The 20,169-nt window shown below is 41.4% G+C and overlaps 1 protein-coding gene across 1 annotated transcript; it reads right to left on the bottom strand.

Moving 5' to 3' along the window:
- Nucleotides 1-7,385: 7,385 nt before the first annotated feature.
- LOC113058652 (short transient receptor potential channel 4-like) lies at nt 7,386-19,246 on the bottom strand. The gene is made up of 11 exons (XM_026226757.1): nt 19,109-19,246; nt 18,110-18,533; nt 13,402-13,920; nt 10,746-11,076; nt 10,440-10,579; nt 10,044-10,357; nt 9,646-9,841; nt 9,284-9,475; nt 8,963-9,004; nt 8,777-8,866; nt 7,386-8,265 (listed from the first exon to the last, which is right to left on the bottom strand). Exons 2-11 carry the CDS (start codon nt 18,485-18,487, stop codon nt 7,711-7,713), a joined length of 2,757 nt encoding a protein of 918 aa, XP_026082542.1. The 5' UTR covers nt 18,488-18,533; nt 19,109-19,246; the 3' UTR covers nt 7,386-7,710.
- Between the last annotated feature and the right edge of the window lie 923 nt (nt 19,247-20,169).

Raw genomic sequence — 20,169 nt, 5'->3', positions numbered from 1 at the left:
TTTTGAAGAATACAGACAATGTAAATATTACTTAGAGTTGTAAGACATAAAGGTGCAAGTGAACATAAATAATGACTTTTCAAACAAGTTTTTCCAAACACTCACCCCATCTGCCACTGGTCGCCAAAAATAATGGCATTTAAGAGCCTTTTTTTCTGATCTACTAACAATCAAATTGCAATGAAAGAGTCTTGGTTGACCTCACAGCTAATAAACACTGACTATGTGTCAAAACAAGATTTGCGTTATGTTTAAAAAAAAAAGTGCAGTTTAAACCTGTCATTTAGAATCTCACAGAAACATGTTTCTGAAGTGAAATTGCATACCTGAGACGGATAAGAAGACACATCTGGAAATAGCTCCATCACTTTCTTCCCACTCTTTCTCTTTTACCTCTCTTCTCTGTCAGTGCTTTTATGGCTTTTGGATAAGTCATGCTTCAATGTTGCATGCAAAGCAAGCAAGCTGAGAAACATTGGTAGTAAATATCAGAACATGAAAAAAATCTCCTCAACTTGCAGAGGATAAAACTGTAAACAGAGAGGAGATCTCGAGATGTGAAAAAAAGTACAAAGAAAGGACAAAAAGAACATGTAGGCTATATGTATGTGAGAGAGTGTGTGTGTGTGTGTGTGTGTGTGTGTGTGTGTGTGTGTGTGTGTGTGTGTGTGTGTGTGTGTGCTCTTGTTTTTGTGACATATCAGGACACAACTCTATATAATTACATGGGTATGACACAGGTATTACAAGGAGAGTGTGACTTATGAGGACATAACCCATGTCCCCATTTTTCAAAAAGCTTATAAAACATACAGAATGAGTTTTTCTGTGAGGGTTAGGGTTAGGTGTAGGGCCATAGAATATACAGTTTGTACAGTATAAAAATCATTACGCCTACTTTTCACAAAAACAAACGTGTGTGTGTGTGTCTGTGTCTGTGTATGCATGTATTTAAGTGGAAGAAGATATTAGTTTAATAGAACGTTCTGCTCTCGGAACGTTAGTGTATAATTATAAAAACATAAAAAGTATGTTCCTAGAACATTAGGAAAAAGATTCACAGCAAATTTTTCATCGCTACCGCATTTACCTCAAAGACACAGGGAGTGACTCATTTCAACAGTAACAAAGTCTGAGAAACTATCTGCTGACAAGTTATTCACTGTTGACTAAAAGCAGCATGGAGTGCCCCCGGAGAAAGGAACTGCTGTGAAGTTAACTGATTAAAGAACTAGAGCACCCATCGCATATTGCCATGGCAACAAAAGACAAATAACAATCACTTGTGAGAGAAATAGATAACACATAGTGTGTGTATAGTGAAAAACGTCCCAAGGTTACGTATGTAACCCTAGTTCCTTGAGGGAACGAGACGCTGCGTCGTAAAACGCTTTGGGGAACGTCCCTGACGAGACCGACTCTGAATATCGTGTGCAATCTGTCCAATGGACGAGCGTGACGTCACGGAGCGGGGTGACGTAGCGACCAGGAAGCTATATAAGCACGTGCCGTGCAGCTGGCTTCAGCTTCGAGTAGGGAAGCAAGCGCCGGCAGGGGTGCCGGGAGTATGGCTCTGCGACGCAGCGTCTCGTTCCCTCAAGGAACTAGGGTTACATACGTAACCTTGGGACGTTCCTTTTCGGGAACTCGAGCTGCGTCGTAAAACGCTTTGGGGAACGATATGCCAACGCTGCCAGACTACCAAAGCCCTGCCTAGTGTGTATCCGAAGAGCACAGCTTAGGACGAGAGAACAGAAGAGCCCGGAGTGGCTCGCATATCAAGATCGTAGAATCTGACAAATGTAGAGGGCGTGGACCACCCCGCAGCGTTGCAGATGTCCAAGAGGGACACACCTGCTGAGAAGGCCTTGGAGGCCGCCATACTCCGAGTAGAGTGAGCCTTGGCCCCCAAAGGAGGGGGAATACCAGAGGACTCATAGGAGACGTTGATAGCCTCGACTATCCAACGACTAAGGGTCTGCTTGGTGGCAGGAAAACCCTTATTAGTAGGACCGTAGCATACAAGCAATTGGTCGGACTTTCTCCACAGGGCAACTCTGTGGACGTATGCGTTCAGTGCTCGCACTGGACACATACAATTTAGCTTCTCTTGGTCTGGCTCCCGAAAGGGAGGAGGACAAAAGGCCTGCAGTACGATAGGTTGTGGTGTTACAGAGGGAACCTTTGGAACATAACCCGCTCGAGGGTATAAGAATGCTTTGGCCATACCAGGGGCAAAGTCTAGATAGGTAGGGGCCACCGAGAGGGCCTGGAGATCTCCAACTCTTTTTAGTGAGGTGATTGCCAGTAACAGGGCAGTTTTAAGTGTCAGATGTCTATCTGAGATATCTTGTATTGGCTCGAATGGAGCTTTACAAAGAGCCTCTAGAACCACAACCAAATCCCATGGGGGAATACGGGACCATACTGGAGGTCTCAGCCTCAGTGCACCTCGGAGGAAACGTGTAACTATGGGGTGCCTACCCACTGACTGATCATTGAAAGGGACATGGAAAGCAGCTATGGCCGCCACGTACACCTTTAAGGTGGAGTGGGATAACCCCGCAGAAAGCCTAGCTTGTAAGAACTCCAGAACTGTACCAACTGGGCAGTTAACAGGGTCAAGGAGGCGATCTCTGCACCATGAAGTAAAGAATGACCACTTCAGGGCGTACAGTTTCCTCGTAGAGGGAGCTCTGGATTGGAGTAGGGTCTCAACAACCTCAGTTGAGAGACCAGCTGCTAACAGATGTGCCCCCTCAGGGGCCACACCCACAGCTTGAACGACTCCGGGCGAGGGTGAATTATCGTGCCCTGCGCCTGTGAGAGTAGGTCTGTCCTGATCGGTATCTCCCACGGAGAGCCGTCGAGGAGCGAGACTAGATCTGAGAACCATACTTGGCCCGGCCAGAACGGGGCTACTAATAGAAGACGGACCCCGTCCTGGCGTACTCTCGCCAGAACTCCCGGGAGCAGAGCGATAGGGGGAAAAGCGTACAGACGAAGCCTCGGCCAGGTCTGTACCATAGCGTCCAGTCCCAGAGGAGCTGGATGAACTAGAGAGAACCAGAGGGGACATTGCGATGTCTCTCGAGTCGCGAAGAGGTCCACCTGAGCTTTGCCATACACTCTCCATATCTGCTTCACCACCTCGGGGTGAAGCATCCATTCCCCGGGCCTCGGCCCCTGCCTCGACAGTATGTCTGCTCCCACATTCAATCTCCCAGGAATATACACTGCTCTGATCGAGAGGAGTTTGCCCTGGGACCAGAGAAGGATCTGGTATGCCAGCTTGTACAAGGGGCGTGAGCGCAGACCCCCCTGGTGATTGATATACGAGACCACTGATGTGTTGTCGGTGCGCACCAACACATGGTGACCTCTCAGGTCTGGGAGGAAATATTTTAATGCTCGATAGACTGCTAACATCTCTAGGCAATTGATGTGCCACGTCAGGTGGCGACCACTCCACAGACCGCGGGCAGGGTGGCCACTCATGACCGCACCCCAACCGGTGAGGGACGCGTCTGTCGCTAGCGTTACACGGCGACGAAGAGCTCCCAGCACCGGGCCCTGATTCAAGAACCAAGGTTTCTTCCACATGTCTAAGGCACGAAGGTATCGCCGCGTGACCTTGATAAATCGAAGTGGATTTCCCCTCGGGGAAAAGCCCTTGGACTTGAGCCACCACTGTAGGGGTCTCATGTGCAGCAGGCCAAAAGGTATCACGTTGGACGCAGCTGCCATCAGCCCTAACAATCTCTGGAATTGTTTGACAGTGAGTGACTGGCCTTCTTTGACTCTCTCGACTGATGTGAGGATCGACTCGATCCGAGCAGGAGACATACGTGCCTGCATCGTGGTCGAATCCCACACTACGCCTAGATAGGTGGTTCTCTGAACTGGAGAAAGTACACTCTTCTTGGCATTTAGTCTCAAACCCAGCTCCCCCATATGTGCGAGAACGACATCTCGATGTCGAACCGCCATCTGCTCTGATTGAGCTAGAATCAACCAATCGTCGATATAATTTAGAATGCGGATGCCCTGCATACGGAGGGATACCAGAGCCGCATCTACACACTTCGTGAACGTGCGGGGTGAGAGTGCAAGGCCGAAGGGAAGTACTCGATATTGATAAGCTTTGCCCCCGAAAGCGAACCTCAGAAACTTCCTGTGTTGTGGAAGGATGGATATGTGGAAGTATGCGTCTTTGAGATCTATGGTGACAAACCAGTCCTCGGATCTGATTTGAGCTACAACCTGCTTGACAGTGAGCATTTTGAACTTCAGTGACATAACTGAGCGGTTCAGGAGACGTAAGTCTAAGATCGGACGCAACCCCCCATCCTTCTTTGGAACTATGAAATACCGGCTGTAAAATCCGGATTCCCTGTCTAGAGGAGGGACCACCTCGATGGCCTCCTTCCTTAATAGGGCTTTCACTTCTTGTTCCATAACCAGAGCCTGCCGGGGGCCGACCACAGTCGGTGTAACCCCGTTGAATTTCGGTGGTGGATGACCGAACTGAATGCAATAGCCTTTTTCTATTGTACGCAGGACCCAATGAGATACATTTGGCAGTAGCTTCCACGCTGCTAAATAATCTACTAAGGGAATCAGTCTCTCGAGACTGACCTCTGGTGTAAGAGGCCCCCGAAGGGGCGGCGAGCATCCCAGCTCCGCTGCGCTCACGGGCGGAAATAGCTGGGAGTAGTACTCGCTGGAGGCCGCTGCGCCCTGAAACTCTGGCAGGGTTGGCAGGCCGACCTCCTGAGGGCACTGAGGTGAGGCGGGCACCGTATACTGAGGTGGACCGCGCTCTACCCCAGTAGGGGCTACCCTCTGGACCCTGATGTCAGGATCTTTTCGTCGAGGACTTCTGGGCCTCGATAACTGTTCTCAAATCGGGCTTTTTAACTCTGGAAGTCCCTGACTCAAAGCGTCGCTGGGGTCCTCGGTCCCGACGTGGGGGAACACGAGCGGCGACACTCTGTTTTTGCGCTTCCCGGTATGAGGAGCCGGTATGTGGCGTGGTGATCTCCCGCCCAGATGCACCACGAGAGCGACGAGGGAGGAAATTCTGGAACGCCGCCGCCTGTTTGTGTGCCTCCTGGAACCTGTCGACGACAGTGTTGACTGTGTCGCCAAACAGGCCCGAGGCTTGGAGCGGGGCGTCCAGAAGGCAGACCCTGTCTCGTTCTTTTATCTCTGACAGGGTCAGCCACAAATGCCTCTCCGCGGCCACTAAGGCTGCCATAGACCGCCCAATCGCGCGAGCGGTCTCTTTAGTGGCGCGGAGGGAGAGATCAGCGGTCTTTCTGAGTTCATCGATATCTTCAGACTTAATCCCCTCTCCCTCATCGATATCTCTCAGCAGGTCGGCCTGATAAGCTTGAAGGACTGCCATGGTGTGAAGGCAAGCCCCAGCCTGACCTGCTGCCACATAACCTTTGCCCACAAGCGATGATGTAACTCGCAGCGGCTTAGTGGGCAATGCCGGAGCCTTTAGGGACGATGCCTAGCCGGGTGACAGATAGCCCGCGAGCGTCTGTTCAACCCGTGGCAACGTCCTATAACCCCGCTCTCCCAGCCCCATCACGTTGCCATAATATAGTGAATCGGGGCCAAAGAGGCGGGTCCGAATACGGGTGTTTCCACGATCTCGATAACTCATCATGGAGATCGGGAAAAAATGGTAGACTCCGGCGTGGAGGTGGTTGCCTCGGCCGCAGAAAGCGTTCATCTAGCTTGCTTTTCTGCGGCTCAGTGTGTTTTTCTGCAGGCCACTCGATTTTTAATTTATCAACTGCACGTGTAACCACCTCCAAAAGCTCCTCATACTGGGGCGACAGGGGTGGCGAATCCCCAGCAACAGTCTCCATGTCAACCTCCTCGGAGGAAGAGAGGCGAAGAGCTGATCCCTCGCCCTGGGGGGAAGAAACCGACGAGCGTGCTTCCGAACCCAGGGTTTGGGCGCCTGATCTGGCAGATGAGGAAGGAGATAAGGACTGGCCCGTCTCCATTCCCTCTGACAGATCCACCTGCGAACCCCACGAGTGCAGCAGCCGCTCTGCCTCGGCAGAAGCGGGGCCAGCACCGCGAGGAACGCTGGTGAAGGCTCCCTCCTCGAAGAGAGCCCTCTGGGATCGAAGCGCCCGCATTGGCAATCGCTCGCAATGCGGACAGTCGGCCCCCTCGAGAGCCGACTCAGCGTGCTTCGATCCCAGGCAAGCCACGCACAGATTGTGTGTATCCCCACTCGTGATGTAGCGAGGGCAGGGAGGAACACACAATCTGTAACGCGGCTTGGAATCGCCCTTCAAATACTTGGTCTTTTGCTTTGACTTTGGCATTATTGAGCTGTATTAGCGATCTTTTTATGGCTAAGAGACAGACAACAATAAATAGGACCAACGGGACAGACTGTTTAACATGCACACACAGAGCGCTTGCTGACAGAGCGAAGCTGAAGCCAGCTGCACGGCACGTGCTTATATAGCTTCCTGGTCGCTACGTCACCCCGCTCCGTGACGTCACGCTCGTCCATTGGACAGATTGCACACGATATTCAGAGTCGGTCTCGTCAGGGACGTTCCCCAAAGCGTTTTACGACGCAGCTCGAGTTCCCGAAAAGGAACTCCCAGTATATCAATTATCTGCAGGGTTTTTTTTTTTTTTTTTTTTTTTTTATAGGTTCTGAATGTAACAAATGATTAAGTAGACTATCATTAGGTGGGCATGAAATTGGGAGAGAGAGAATAAAAAAGCATGTTAAACAAAGAAACTGAACTAGCAATATATTACCAGGAGAGTGAGTTTTTAGTTTATTTTTTTTTTTCAAATAACCACAGAAATATTACAGAACGCCATGTGGTTCATGAAAGTCATTTGAAACTACTATTTATGACATTTTAAGAGTTAGATACTGTACATATCCAACATCACAATATTGAGAGTAGTGCTTAGAAATCTGTAACAGATATATAGAAATCTCTATTATGATTGCTTTACTTAGATTGCATAGTCACACACACACACATACACACACACACATATATATTAAATCAGGCTGTGCAACTGTTGTCATATTCAACGAAATCTAGATGATTTGAAGATTAAATTGTATTTTATTTATACTCTGCTGTTCAAATATTTGGGATTTGTAAGATTTTGAAATGTTTTTGAAAGAAGCCTCTTATGCTCACCAAGGCTGCATTTATTTAAACAAAAGTAGAGTAAAACAGTAATAGAGTGAAATATTACAATTTAAAATAACAGTTTTCTATTTTACAATATTTAAAATAATTTCATTAGTTATATATTCCTGTAATCAGAATTTTCAGAAGCTATTGCATGAAAAATTGCTTTCTTGCTGCTTAACATTGTGAATACTGTAGAATACCTTTTTTTCTAAAAAAAAAAAAAAAAAAGTGGTGAGAGGATGCTTCACAGTGAAAATGTTAGGTTAAATACATAAAATAAAATAAAAATAAAACTATTTAAAAGTTCATTTAGACACTGTGCAGTGCTTTCCTGAGCATTCTCCTTTTATGGCTGCTTATGGCATCTGTAGCGCCGGGAAGTTTCTTAAGCCCAAAACAATCAAGCAAATATCTTTTCCTGAGATACTATCTCACAAAACCTCTTAAGCCTATGGTTAAATTTGAGATTCAGATAATCCTCGGTTACAAAAGAAATAAAGTTTGTTTAACTAATGTTCAGTGGAGATGCAGTGTGCGCTTTCTCTTGGTCCTCCAACACACTTTCCACTTCCTCCATCAAGCACTTTGATTCAGTTTCTTCTTGTTCAGCTTTTTCTGCCAGAGATTTCTCAACTGTTTCCTCTCTCATCCAGTCTAATATGTCAGAATCTGATTTCTTTGCCTCTTCAGCAAGTGAGTAGATCTTATTAGGGTTGAGACTGTTTTGTTTCCTCTGGAATAACCCAAAGTCTGTAAAATCCTTAGGAAAGCCCTTCCTGGCTTCGTCTTTGAGTATCGGGTCAGTCAACATTAGTGCTGATCCATTGACCAGACAACCGAGAGACTCCTTGGATTTTTGTTGCTGTAGCACTGCAGTGACATCATACAAATGTAGTTTTTTGTTCTGCTGAAGAGCTGAACAATATTGAAGTGAACTGTCTGGATGTGAAACATCAGAGGCCGCTGTGCCTGGCTTATTTGCACTTTTAGTACTTTTCCGGTTGCCCTTCATCATTCCAATGACTTCATAGCGGAAGCTAGATATGTCCTGCTTCAGCTCCTGTCAAAGTGATTAAAATCCATAATTTACTTGTGACTTTTACTCAAAGTGCTTATTTCAAGGTGCACTAAGAAGTTTTTATCATTTAAATAGTTTCTTTGACTGTTTAAAATGTCCTCTGAACTCAGATGAAGACTCAGAAGGCAAGATAAAGTGGTTTACTCTATATAAGAGTGGCCCCAATCATGATCATCGAAATACTATTTTATTACAGAAACTTTCCTATTTCTGGACACTTTTGTTTGTAAATACATCAGTCAAGGGTATTTTTACAATGGCATTGAAAAGCAAAAATTTTTTGGTGTGATGTAATACTTCATCCACACCCACAGGTGTCAGTATAAAGTACAACACCATAGGTGTATGTAAGGACCAGTAAAACATGAGCAAGAAAATACTTACTGCTTGCGTTTGATCTCAAATCAGTGTGAAAATATAACCCTTATAATATAAAAATATAATAAAATCTGATGACAGCATCTACGACAACAAAAACCTTTTCAGTGCTTACTTTGAAATTCTCCTCTGTGAGTCCCTCCGCAGTCTTGGCATCTCGAATCATAGCTGCCACATATCGTTTTACTAAGTTGCTCAAGACCTCCTGCATTTAGGGAAAGAGCAGTAAAACTTTAGTGAAACAAATCAATCCAATATAGAAAATAAATGCGGAGAAATACCATTTTTAGTGATAAGCTACCTGGTATAGGTGGTTGATTCTCATGTTTTCAGCAGCTCTTCTCTGAAAAGACAAATAGAAGGACATTAATAATTCAATAATTCTATGTCTGTCCCCTACAATACTAAAGTATCTGCTCTAAGATGACCAAGCACACTGAACATATTATGACACATATTTATTATGAAATTTCCTGTGCTCCATTAACCTTTTCAATAAAATGTAATTGATCTGTCATGTCATATGATTAGTTATTTAAATCAAATTCTATTTAAGAGACAAAAAAAGAAAGAAGAAGAAGAAGTAGAAAAAGAAGAAATCCTTTTTTTTTTTTTGCCTTACCCCTAATGTCCCAATTGTCTCAGTCCTCTTTGACCTCCTCTTGAACACATGCACCTTAATCCATGTAATCAGGTAACATATGGATTTGGGACTGGGGATAATGTTGAAGGGAGGTGGCAAGGTACCTCCTTCCTCAAAATAACTCATCCATAATTTAGTTCTTGCAAATTTCCACTCAATATCAGCATGGTCCTTCAGAAAAGCAAGAACACAATATATATGCTTTTATATAATGCTTTCATACCAAAGTGACTTACAAGGTACAATACATTGTACAGTATTTTCCTGAATGTATGTCATGTGGTGACGTATGCCAAAAATATGCTTATATGTGCACAGGCCAGACCTCAAAATGAACTTACGGCGATGTGCTGATAGGAATTGTTCATCATGGCAATGAGCATGTTGAGGAGGACCACCAAGGAGATGATGTTATAGGTACCAAACATGGTGGCACCCACAAATTCGGTGAACTTGTGGTCAGCTTGGACATTGGTCACATACAGATTGATCAACCCAAAAATGGACCAAAACAAAGACTGCAAGGTCTCAAATAGCCTAAAAACAGTGGACAAGAAAGATTAGAATGGGTAGGTCCAACTTATACACAACTTTTTTCACAATGTGATCTAGAAGTTAAAATTACTTTTTAAAATTAAGCTGATTTATAGCTGGTGTAGTTTACAGTGACATTAGATAAATTAAGCTTTGAGATATGAAGCATTTGATACTGTATTAGACTTTTTACCCTCAAACTTACGTTGAGAAAGCGTTGTTTTGACGTTCACAGCGTATGCCTTTGCAGTTCAGACCATCACTAGTCTCGTAGTAGAAATAAAGCTGATTGAGTCCATTAGCAAAGGCAAGCAACACCAGGCAATAGATGAAAAGGAACTTTAGGATGTCCAGAAGCATCCGTCCTAATGATATCTGCAAAGGACCTAGGTGAGAATTGGCCGTGAAGAGCGAGATGAGGCGTAGAGAGCTGATGATGTTGGCAATGGCAAACACTGCTTCCGCCACTAGTGTGGGGTGCCACATTTCCCAGGTTTCCCTTGGTTTGCAACCCCTGTACTGTTAGGAAAGACGAAAGTAACAATTAGTAACCCTTGATCCATTCCTGATTGCCACCAGTGACTGTTGTGATGTAATGTACCTTAACGTATGCAACGATCTTCAGTGAGATGGTTGCAAGATACAAAGAATTCATCACAAAGTCCATGAGATTCCACCAGTCATGAATGTAATCCTGAAATCCACCATCCCACATCTGCTTGATCTCCATCCATATGAATCCTGTGAGGGCGGCCAAGAAATTTTGTTGGTTTATGTTCAAAGACCTTCTTGGTTCTCTGGTCCAAGATTAACCATGAAAATACTGCATGGTGAACATTACACACAAATAGTACAATTTAGGATCATTTTATGGAACCATATTGGTTCTGTAGGAATGTGGCATTACCTAGAACCCAGGGTAGGACCATCCACTCCACAGTGGTGGGCTTTGGACCTTGGCGATCAGGATTGTTGAAGACTATGTGCTGAGAGGCCAGCAGCAGGAGGAAGGTCAGATAAGAGGCGGTGTGGCAAATAAACTTGATGAAAGGCTTGCGAATGAAGAGGCCATAGCGGCTCTTGGGTGCCACCAGGTAAGAGAGGGAGAGCAGGGGGAACATGAGGCCGATTAAGACACAGGTGATGAACTTGCCAGCCCAGTGACGTCTCCTCCAGCCAGAAAATTCATCATACCAGCGGGAGGCCAACAGCTGCTGGCAATTTGGCTGTGCTACAAACTGAGAAGAGGAAAAAAAGAGAATACATGGAAATCACGTTACTATGCAAGTATGAACAGGTGGTCTGGGAAGCAAGCTGCCAACTGTCATTTTGCTTTTTTCCCAACAGTCTGTGGTCAGATTTCCCAGAAATTCGTTTTTACCATTTGCAAGACTTACTAGAATCTTACATTTGTGTACATAAATTATATTGCAACGTTTGTTAGTTAGTGTCTTATAAACTCAAAATGATAAAGTGAACATGAACAGAGGTCTGAGTTTATGCCATCAGACTGCTGAGCCTAGTTAACATGTTGCTTCATGCTGTACGAGATTCAAACACTTTTATGGCCCTGAGATAATTTATGACACTAACTTAACACAGTAAAACATTCAGCACAAATATATATATATATATATATATATATATATATATATATATATATATATATATATATATATATATATATATATATATATATATATTACATGTAAAAAAAAATTTAAAAAAAGACAACTACGGTGAATATATCAACTCAAAAAAGGACAAACAGAACAAAACAGAAAATGCTAAACGTTACAATGAAATTTAATCTAATAAAAAATGTAGATTAAAAAATATTAAAATCATAATTCTCAGAATTACGGATAATGCAATGTACATTTTTACTTATGTGCGTTGCCAAGCAAATGCTACATTACTTATATTGTCTGTTGTTCTTGATGCTTATTTTTTTCTTCACCAACATCCTCTTCATCTTGTCTCCAGTGATTTGCTCAAAGCCATTAACTGAGCATTTAAAATGTCAAGCGGAAGTGGGAGGGCACCTAACCAAATTACAAACAAATGCATCCTCATTACAGCAGAGCCAGGAATTCTGGAAGTGATGAGGTCAAGTCTGAGATTATTTTAAGTGATCTCTGTCAGGGCTGATCTGTACAGTGCAATCTGTTCTACTGCTCAACTAAAGAACTATCTGTCACAGGGCTGCTGTACAAGTGACAACAGTACCTTAAAACACCTAAAAAGGAAAAACAATAAGGTAAAAAACTTTTACTGAAATGTAAAAATAACTTTGATACAAGTTCAATATCGCAGCACGTCTATATGTACTGTATATACAGGCACATATACAGTACAGTGCCTACATATTATAAACTATTTAAGCACATAAATGGAAATGCTTTACTTCCACAATAGATAAATGGTACAAGCATTCCTGATGGCAATTGTTTTTTTGTTTTTTTTTAACCATTCACAGCAAACAGTTTGCATCATGTTCTCTACTCTTACAATGTTTGAAATCTTTTCATCTGAGCTAACAGAAAAGCATGCTGAATCTGATCTGATCTGTTCTCTGATATTTTAGTGAACATCCACATGCATAGTTTAATTGGAGTCATTCAAGTAACTTTACAGTAATAAGATTAGTGCTGGTGTGACTGTCACTGTCACTTCCAACAATCGTGTGGAACAAATGCCATTTAATCTGAACTTAACCATGTATAATATTATCACAGGTTGAGAAGAATATAACCAATGGATATTTAAGTATTTCACATTCAGTAAGCAGAAAACAAAATCATGCATGTGTACTGAATTCATCTAAAAAAATAAGGGTTTAATGCCTTTGAAGACCCAAAAGAGGGCAAAATAATTGCAGCAACATGGCTCCAGAATGTCACAACGATTGCTGTACAATTACAATCTCTTCCTTTATTATTTATTTGTATATTAGTTATTTTTGTTTTATGTTCAAACTGTATTTAAAAAAGACTGAAGTTAGGCTTGTGAATGTAGACTATTTTCTAAACAAATTTGAGCAGACTAGATTCAAGAGGCAGAGTAATTAGTAGCTATGAACCCACACTACATGTAGAAAGTGGATATGACTCCTCACTCCTAAACTGCAATAAATCATAACAGGTCAAAAGGACCCCTTAACACAAGATCAACTGTGTTGGTCAACATTTCAACTTGTCAACTGTGAAAAATATGACCCCACTCTTAATTTGGGCTGGTAACACTTCAGTGCTTTTGGATTAATTCACAATGGAGGCTTGAGTTTCATCTGGCTCACCTCAGGTATTTCTGACCCAAAATGCCAAAAGGTCAAATTACTAGTATTTTTTACAGCACTTTATAGAAATTAAAATTTGTTGTGAAGACTATTAAAGAAAGATAAGCAAAATAAATCAATATAAATAAATAAATTATAAATGATCCCAAAGCCAGTAAGTTAAAAGATTTGTTACCTGTATACATATAAATGTATACATTTAAAGTGTCCAAATATTTTTCTGGTAATTGTACAAAAATGCCTAATTGCAATAACAGATCCATACCTCTTTTTGCCGGTATTTGATGGCCAACTTCAGTCGAGCCAGCTCATTGTTGGTCTCATCCTGCAGCAGGTTGACATCATCGCTGAAATTAAGGATCAACTCCAGTTCGCGTGAGGACCGGGTTTGATCCAGGAGATCCTTCGCAAAGCGTTTGCATTGATGGGAGAGCTCCTCGTATTCGGCCTTGAACTCATTTTCAACTTTGCTGAGCTCCTGGAGCTCCCAGCTGAGCTGGAAAGCGGTGAGGAAAGGATCCTCGCTGGACATGGCAATGAGAGAGGGGCTGGCCAGGGCCTTGTAGATGTTCAGCCGGGAGCGTGAGTGCCGCAGACTGTCCACGTCTGAACTTGAGACGCACTCCATGCAGTTACACCGCACCTCGTGAGGCTGGGGGACCGACACACCTTTTTGCACCAGCATCTTGATGATCTCGTAGTTGTTGGTGTGGGCAGCCAGGATGATAGGAGTGATGTCCGGGGTGAAGTCTGAGAACTGTTTATCGAGCAGGATGGGCGGCACCTGGTTAGAAAATAGAAAAGATGGCTGCTGTTCATCTGATGTCACACATATACACCATATTCATTATTTTTCACTATACAATGGCCCCCAAAACAACTTACACTTTTAGAAAATAAATATGAATCTAAACACGAATATTGTATTACAATTGAAAAAAAAAACAAATATATTATAAATTAAAATATGTAATATTTTTTTATAATAATGCCACATTTCATTTGATATTTTGTCATGTAATACATTTTCAGTTGTGCCTTAAGTGTCCAATTACTGTACTGTAAAAAAAATTCAAAGTTGTAAATATATCCAAAATTATTCCAAAAGTGTTACTTGCTGTTTTTTACTTGTGAAATTTACTAACAATTTCTGAGTTAAAATTGTTACTACACCCAATTTGTGTGTATTTAAGTCCACTGTATGTTTTATATAATAATAATAATAAATGTATGATTTAATAAAAATAAACTCAGAAATAGCAACAAGTGCAAAAAAACAGCAAGTAACACACTGAATAATATTTTGTTTTATTTATCCTATATATTTACACTATTTCTTAATGTGACATTGTTTTATGGAATATATATAAATGAAATATGCATAATACTGGATAAGTATTCAGGGCCTGTTGTGACGATGCATTTGCTTTACAACCACACTTGCTGGATAAAACCCCCACAATTAAGGCCTCATTATTATTCAGATCTCAAATGTGAAGGACAGCTATGACAATGAAAATGAGAACATTCCAAACAAGAGGGCAACACAAATGCATAAATTAGAGGGGTTTAAACAGTAGGAGTGCCTTCTGCTGGTTCGATTGTGACAAACGGAAGCTACATCAAATGACCCAGACACTGGCTGGGAAAAAGGTCTTTCCTGAGAAACCTCTGAGCACATAAGCTTTGAAGTAGCTACATCGCTTCAGTAGCAGAGAAGCTGTGTGAAATTCTGTCTGGAGTTTGGCAAGGTGTTCGCTTGATAAGCATAACGGTGACCCAGTTACAATGGGAAAAGATTCTGTGGTCATACAGTAAGACCGAGATTTTCTATCCAAAGCAATATGTGTGGCAAATCTAAAAGTCCCCTAAACAACAATACATCCATTAAATTACACTCGGGGAAACACAATGCTGAAGCACTCGTTTTCATCAGCAAAGATGGCACACCTTATTAAAATAGAAGGAAGAACGGCTGGCACAATATAGCTGGAAACACCGCAACCTGCTTCAGTCTGAAGTTTGGGAGGGAGGAAGTTCATCAAAAGGACAATGCTTTAGGACAAGGGCAGGGATAAATGAACATCAGGCAACATAAGAACTAGATTGTGAATATGAATGTCCTAAAATGCTATATATATGAAGCACTAATCCATAATCCTAATCCAACCATGAAGTACATGCAGTACTCAAATCGTGGCACACAAGTATCATTCATTACCCTAAGAAAATAGAGCAAATCTGCAAAGAAATCTGGCCAAAATCATATGTGAAAGAAAGTATGAACATTAAAAAGACTTAAACATATTAAAATTACCTATAAAATAATTGGACCCTTATGACTTTCTTAATCTGGACAATCCTTAAATGAAGTGGACTATCCCTTGTAAATGTAAAATCTGGAACTTGAAGCATAACCAGCTAAGAACTGCTGTTTTAAAAATAGTGAAGTGGATGATATCTAATCCTTTACTGGTGAGTTTTCTAGAAATCGTAAAATATACACTGCTACATGAAGATTGTGATCGCACCACATTTGTGGGAGATGGATACAAAAAAATAAAAATAAAAACCTGTGAGAGACAAAGAAAGAACGTGAAAAAGAAAACCAGGCAGCATGCACAAAAAAGGATTAAAAGTGATAAATAACGAATGAGGATCGAGTGAATTGAGAGAAAATGAGTTGAGAGTTTATGAATGAAAGCCACACTGAGAAGAGAAGGTGCGATTTGAAGGTAGGGGTGATTACTGATTAGCACATTTTGACTGATATCTTCATCCTTTTCACAAGAGCTCAAGCTAACAGTGGCAGTGGCAAAAGCTTGACTACTTGATGAAGATAATGAAGGCTCCTGTTGAGGAGACAGGTTCAGGCTGCCACCCGTCCCATACTGATTATATACTGCTGCAATACGACGCTTTTAAACTCATCCTTAACCAAAACAGACCAGAGAGGTGAAGGGTAAAGTATTGGAAAAAGTAGAAAACTTGACTCGAAATGTCGGTAAGATGACAGTTCAAGTCAGCTTTGTGTTTAATAGGTGAAAAGAAGTCTTTCTCGTGATTCATTACGCACATCTCCAACAAAGCCGAGGGGCAGCTTTTCTTTAATCTGATTATTAATATTTTTTAATGCTAAAGAAAGAGACTGTTTACAACAATGTTATTTTACTGATCTGAGCAATGCAATTTACTCCCAAACTGAAAAAAATAAATAAAAATAAAAACAATTCACATTCAAGATGCAGATTAGTGTGTGTTCCTTCATGGGAACAGATTTGCTCACCAATGTGAATGGCTTCCATCAGAATTAAGAACTGTTTTGGACTGTCCCTATTTCTCTCCTGATTCAGACTAGATAACTTTTTCAATATGTAAGCAATATTATGAAAATAGAGGACTCATCTGAACTTTAAAACATCGTAAAGATGGATTTGTTTATTACAAGCACAGTTTTTCAACTAACAATATGTTAACTGATAAGTTATGTTGTGGATTATACTGATGTTTTATCAGCTGTTTGGATTTTCATTCTGACGGCACCCATTCACTGCAGAGGATCCATTGTAGAGCAAATTATATACTGCTACATTTTTCTAAACCTGTTCCGATGAAGAAACAAACTCATATACATATTGGATGGCATGAGGGTAATTACATTTTCAGCAAACTTTTATTTTTGGATGAACTATTCATTTAAGAAATTAACAAAAGAGAACAACATTTTTGCCTACACAACAGCTAACTAATTTTTATTACCAGTTCTGTAAAGAATGTGCTAATGTGATTAAAAAAAAAGAAAAAATTGTAAGACATGAGAGCCATAATTTAAAAAATCAAAGCAAACAACCTGTTCCTGTGTACTCACTCGCCCTCTTGTGGTCTATAGACATGCTGATTTAGTTATTTGCATATCAAAAAGTTTTATAAATGCGACATTAATAGAAATAGTCAGAAATAGACACAGAGACAGAGGAAAAGAAAAAGCGCTCAGGGATTGAGGAAGGAAAGATCAGATGCACAGCTGCTTTTTGGAATTAGTGCTGCAGCATCCAGTCTATTCTTATCCAATAAAGGAAAACTGAGTTAAAATTATAAGGAGTGGACAGAAGAGTAAGACCCACGTTAAGTCACTGGGTGAGGGAGCAAAGATCGCTCCATTAAAAAGTAAACGCCATTAAAACAATGGTAATTATTAAATCAAATGCCTGAGTGTCTGAACATAGAGCTTTTTGTAGCATGCAGTTTTCTCCTCTGAAAAGAAGCAGGCATACAAGCGTACTTTTTATTTAAGTGTTCTTGAGTTGACAATTGAGGACTTAATCCCTTTCAGTCCTAAAGGGCACTCCTATCTGCAATATCCGTTGTTTACATGAGAAGTTATTAGGAGATCTTTTAAAGGTTTTACGTCCAGGGAGACTCAATGTAATATCTGGATAATAAAGCAAACATCTATATTCTGATCTGTTCTGCAAGTTTTGTTTTGTTTGTGCCATTTCATTTTCAAAATTGCTAAGCTCGGTTCTGAGTCACGCATAACAGGGAAAAAAATCCAAAATGCATTTAATAGATGCACATATTCATATAATAATGCATAGTTAGAACAGGAACATAAATAACCTTCAAGACCTTTAGCAATTGCCACAAATTCATCTGTCACTTGGCATCTGCTTAATTTGACAATTAGTTGTTTTGTGCAATTAATTATTGGCAGCTCAGAGCAAGAAACCATCCAAATTCAAAGATATAGAAACTAAATAAATGTAAACTTTCACTAGGTTTATTCAGGGTGCGAGAGCAGTCAAACAATCAGCTAAACCAATTGAACACCAGCAAAAGACCAGCTAAAACAGTAAAGCACTTAAAACTTCAAAAGCAAACTGGTTTTCCGTTCTTTTATGGAATATTGTTATAGTTTTATTGAATACGGACAGTGTGCTACTGGTTTGTTGGCTTGGTTCTTTAACACAAACCTGTTTCTCTCCACTGGGCTTCTTGTGGTTCAGCAGGAGCTCCACGGCTCCCACCACCTCTTTACGGATGGCGTGGAGCAGTGCATCCCCGACATACACGTTGAAGCTGAGGAGCAGCTCAATGATCTCCAAGTTCTCATTCTCAATGGCGATGAGCAGCGCCGTGCGCCCTAGAGGATCAATGCAATTGATGTTGATCTTGAAGTAGATCTCCGCCTCTTCCAGCGCTAGTTTCACGCTGGCGTAATCGCCCTTCTCCACGGCGCTGAGGTAGGACTTCTCCTGCGCCGAGAGCTCCGACTCGGCGCGCACTATCCGCAGCGGAATGCGGTCCCGGTACGAGGAGTTGTCCGTTCTGCGGTAGTACAGCTGCGACATTGTGGCTTAATCCATCACAAAACAGCTGGAGAGCAGTAAAAGCAACCTAAAGACAAACACATCTGTATACACTTGGAAACTGACAGACACTCGATTTGATGGCTTCATAATAACAGTCAACCGAAAAACGAGCAGAAGCTGGTCTAAGGTGGCAGGTGCAAGGTAGTAGAACATACAGAACCAGCAATAAAACAGCTAGCAGCTAGCCATACAAATGGTTAGGTTTTGCATCAATGGCTGTACGCTCAGCTAATAAACAACTTGGAACAACTAAGGACAAGCTGGACTTTTCAATGAAATAATAATAATAATAATAATAATAATAAACTTCACTCTTTAAATTACGCATACTCTACTTTACGCATGATATCGCATTCTCAACTATCGCCTATCGACTAAAAATCTAACTTATAATACAGAATATATCAAAATAGAATATCAGTGCATTAGCTATTTGAATTAAAGCACCCAAAACAAACTAATCTCCAAATTACGCATGCTTAGGCAATGGCACCACTGTAAACTTCGCTTAAAGAAACAACAAGCAAGGCTTGGATAAGGATGCTGTATTTATTTACAGAGCTCAGTGTACAAAAATACAAAATAAAAATAAAAACTCACCTTGCTGTCGTTTCACCTTTGATTCTCTCATTTATAAAGCTGATGCTACCAAGTTCACCGATAAAAAATAAACAAAAAAAATAAAAATACTAATAAAAATACTTTTGGAGCAGTAGGCTTGATTGTTGCGCATGACTGTGTTGTGCTTCCACAGCCAGCAACGACGCACCGCTGTAATCATGCTGGAATTGCAATTATCCATTACGCCCCAGTAGACGTCTGTCATTGACCACAGTGCATTGTATTAGCATTTTGTCTCGTCTGTTATTTCAGTTCAGCTGAGTCCTATTCTGAGGTGATGCAGAAAATAATTACAAAAATGAATTAGCCTACATAATGCACGTGCAGAATAACATTAATGCAATCTGATTTACAACCTGATAATAATAATAATAATAATAAAACGTTGTCTTGAAGATCGTATTATACTCTGCTTATGTTTTGCACATACTGCACGCGCCAACGCAACTACAAAAGAGGGACATAGTTACATCACTCAACATTCACTAAGCTTTAAAGACTGTAGGGGAGGTAGATGTGTACACATCTCAAAGAACATATGAACTGTAAATGAATGTAATATTTAAAAAGGTATAATGATATTTCTTACTCCCTTGAGACATGGTCTGACCTGAATTCTGTCAGGAGGAGCAAGATTGCAAGAAGATGATATGACACACTTTTAATTGCTCTTCCTTGATCCAGTTCAGAGAAGCAAATTCTGTTGGGTATTACCTTCAGTTAATAATCAGATAGCAGTGTGGGTTAATTAAATGATTGTCATTTGATATCATTAATTCTGCTGCAAATTAAGTATTGTTCAGTGTGAGACCTATGTGAAAATGATTTTAATAATGCAAAATGACATAAAAGTACTCTCATTTTGAAAGCTGATTCCCCGGACAAGTGGGCCCATCTGGAAGCCAAAAGGCATAAATGTCACTTCTAGTGAAATCAGTGTCAGTTTCTGTCAGCATGTCTCAGTCCTCACACTTCCTTCATCTTGAGCAGTTTTGTTAAAAAGGCATGGTATCCGTAAACACATTTGTGAATGTCTTGCT

The sequence above is a fragment of the Carassius auratus genome, chromosome 40, assembly GCF_003368295.1.
Source record: "Carassius auratus strain Wakin chromosome 40, ASM336829v1, whole genome shotgun sequence".
NCBI classification, from domain to species: domain Eukaryota; kingdom Metazoa; phylum Chordata; class Actinopteri; order Cypriniformes; family Cyprinidae; genus Carassius; species Carassius auratus.
The sequence above is the reverse complement of the archived record's forward strand: the minus strand, read 5'-3'. Positions and strand labels throughout refer to the sequence as shown.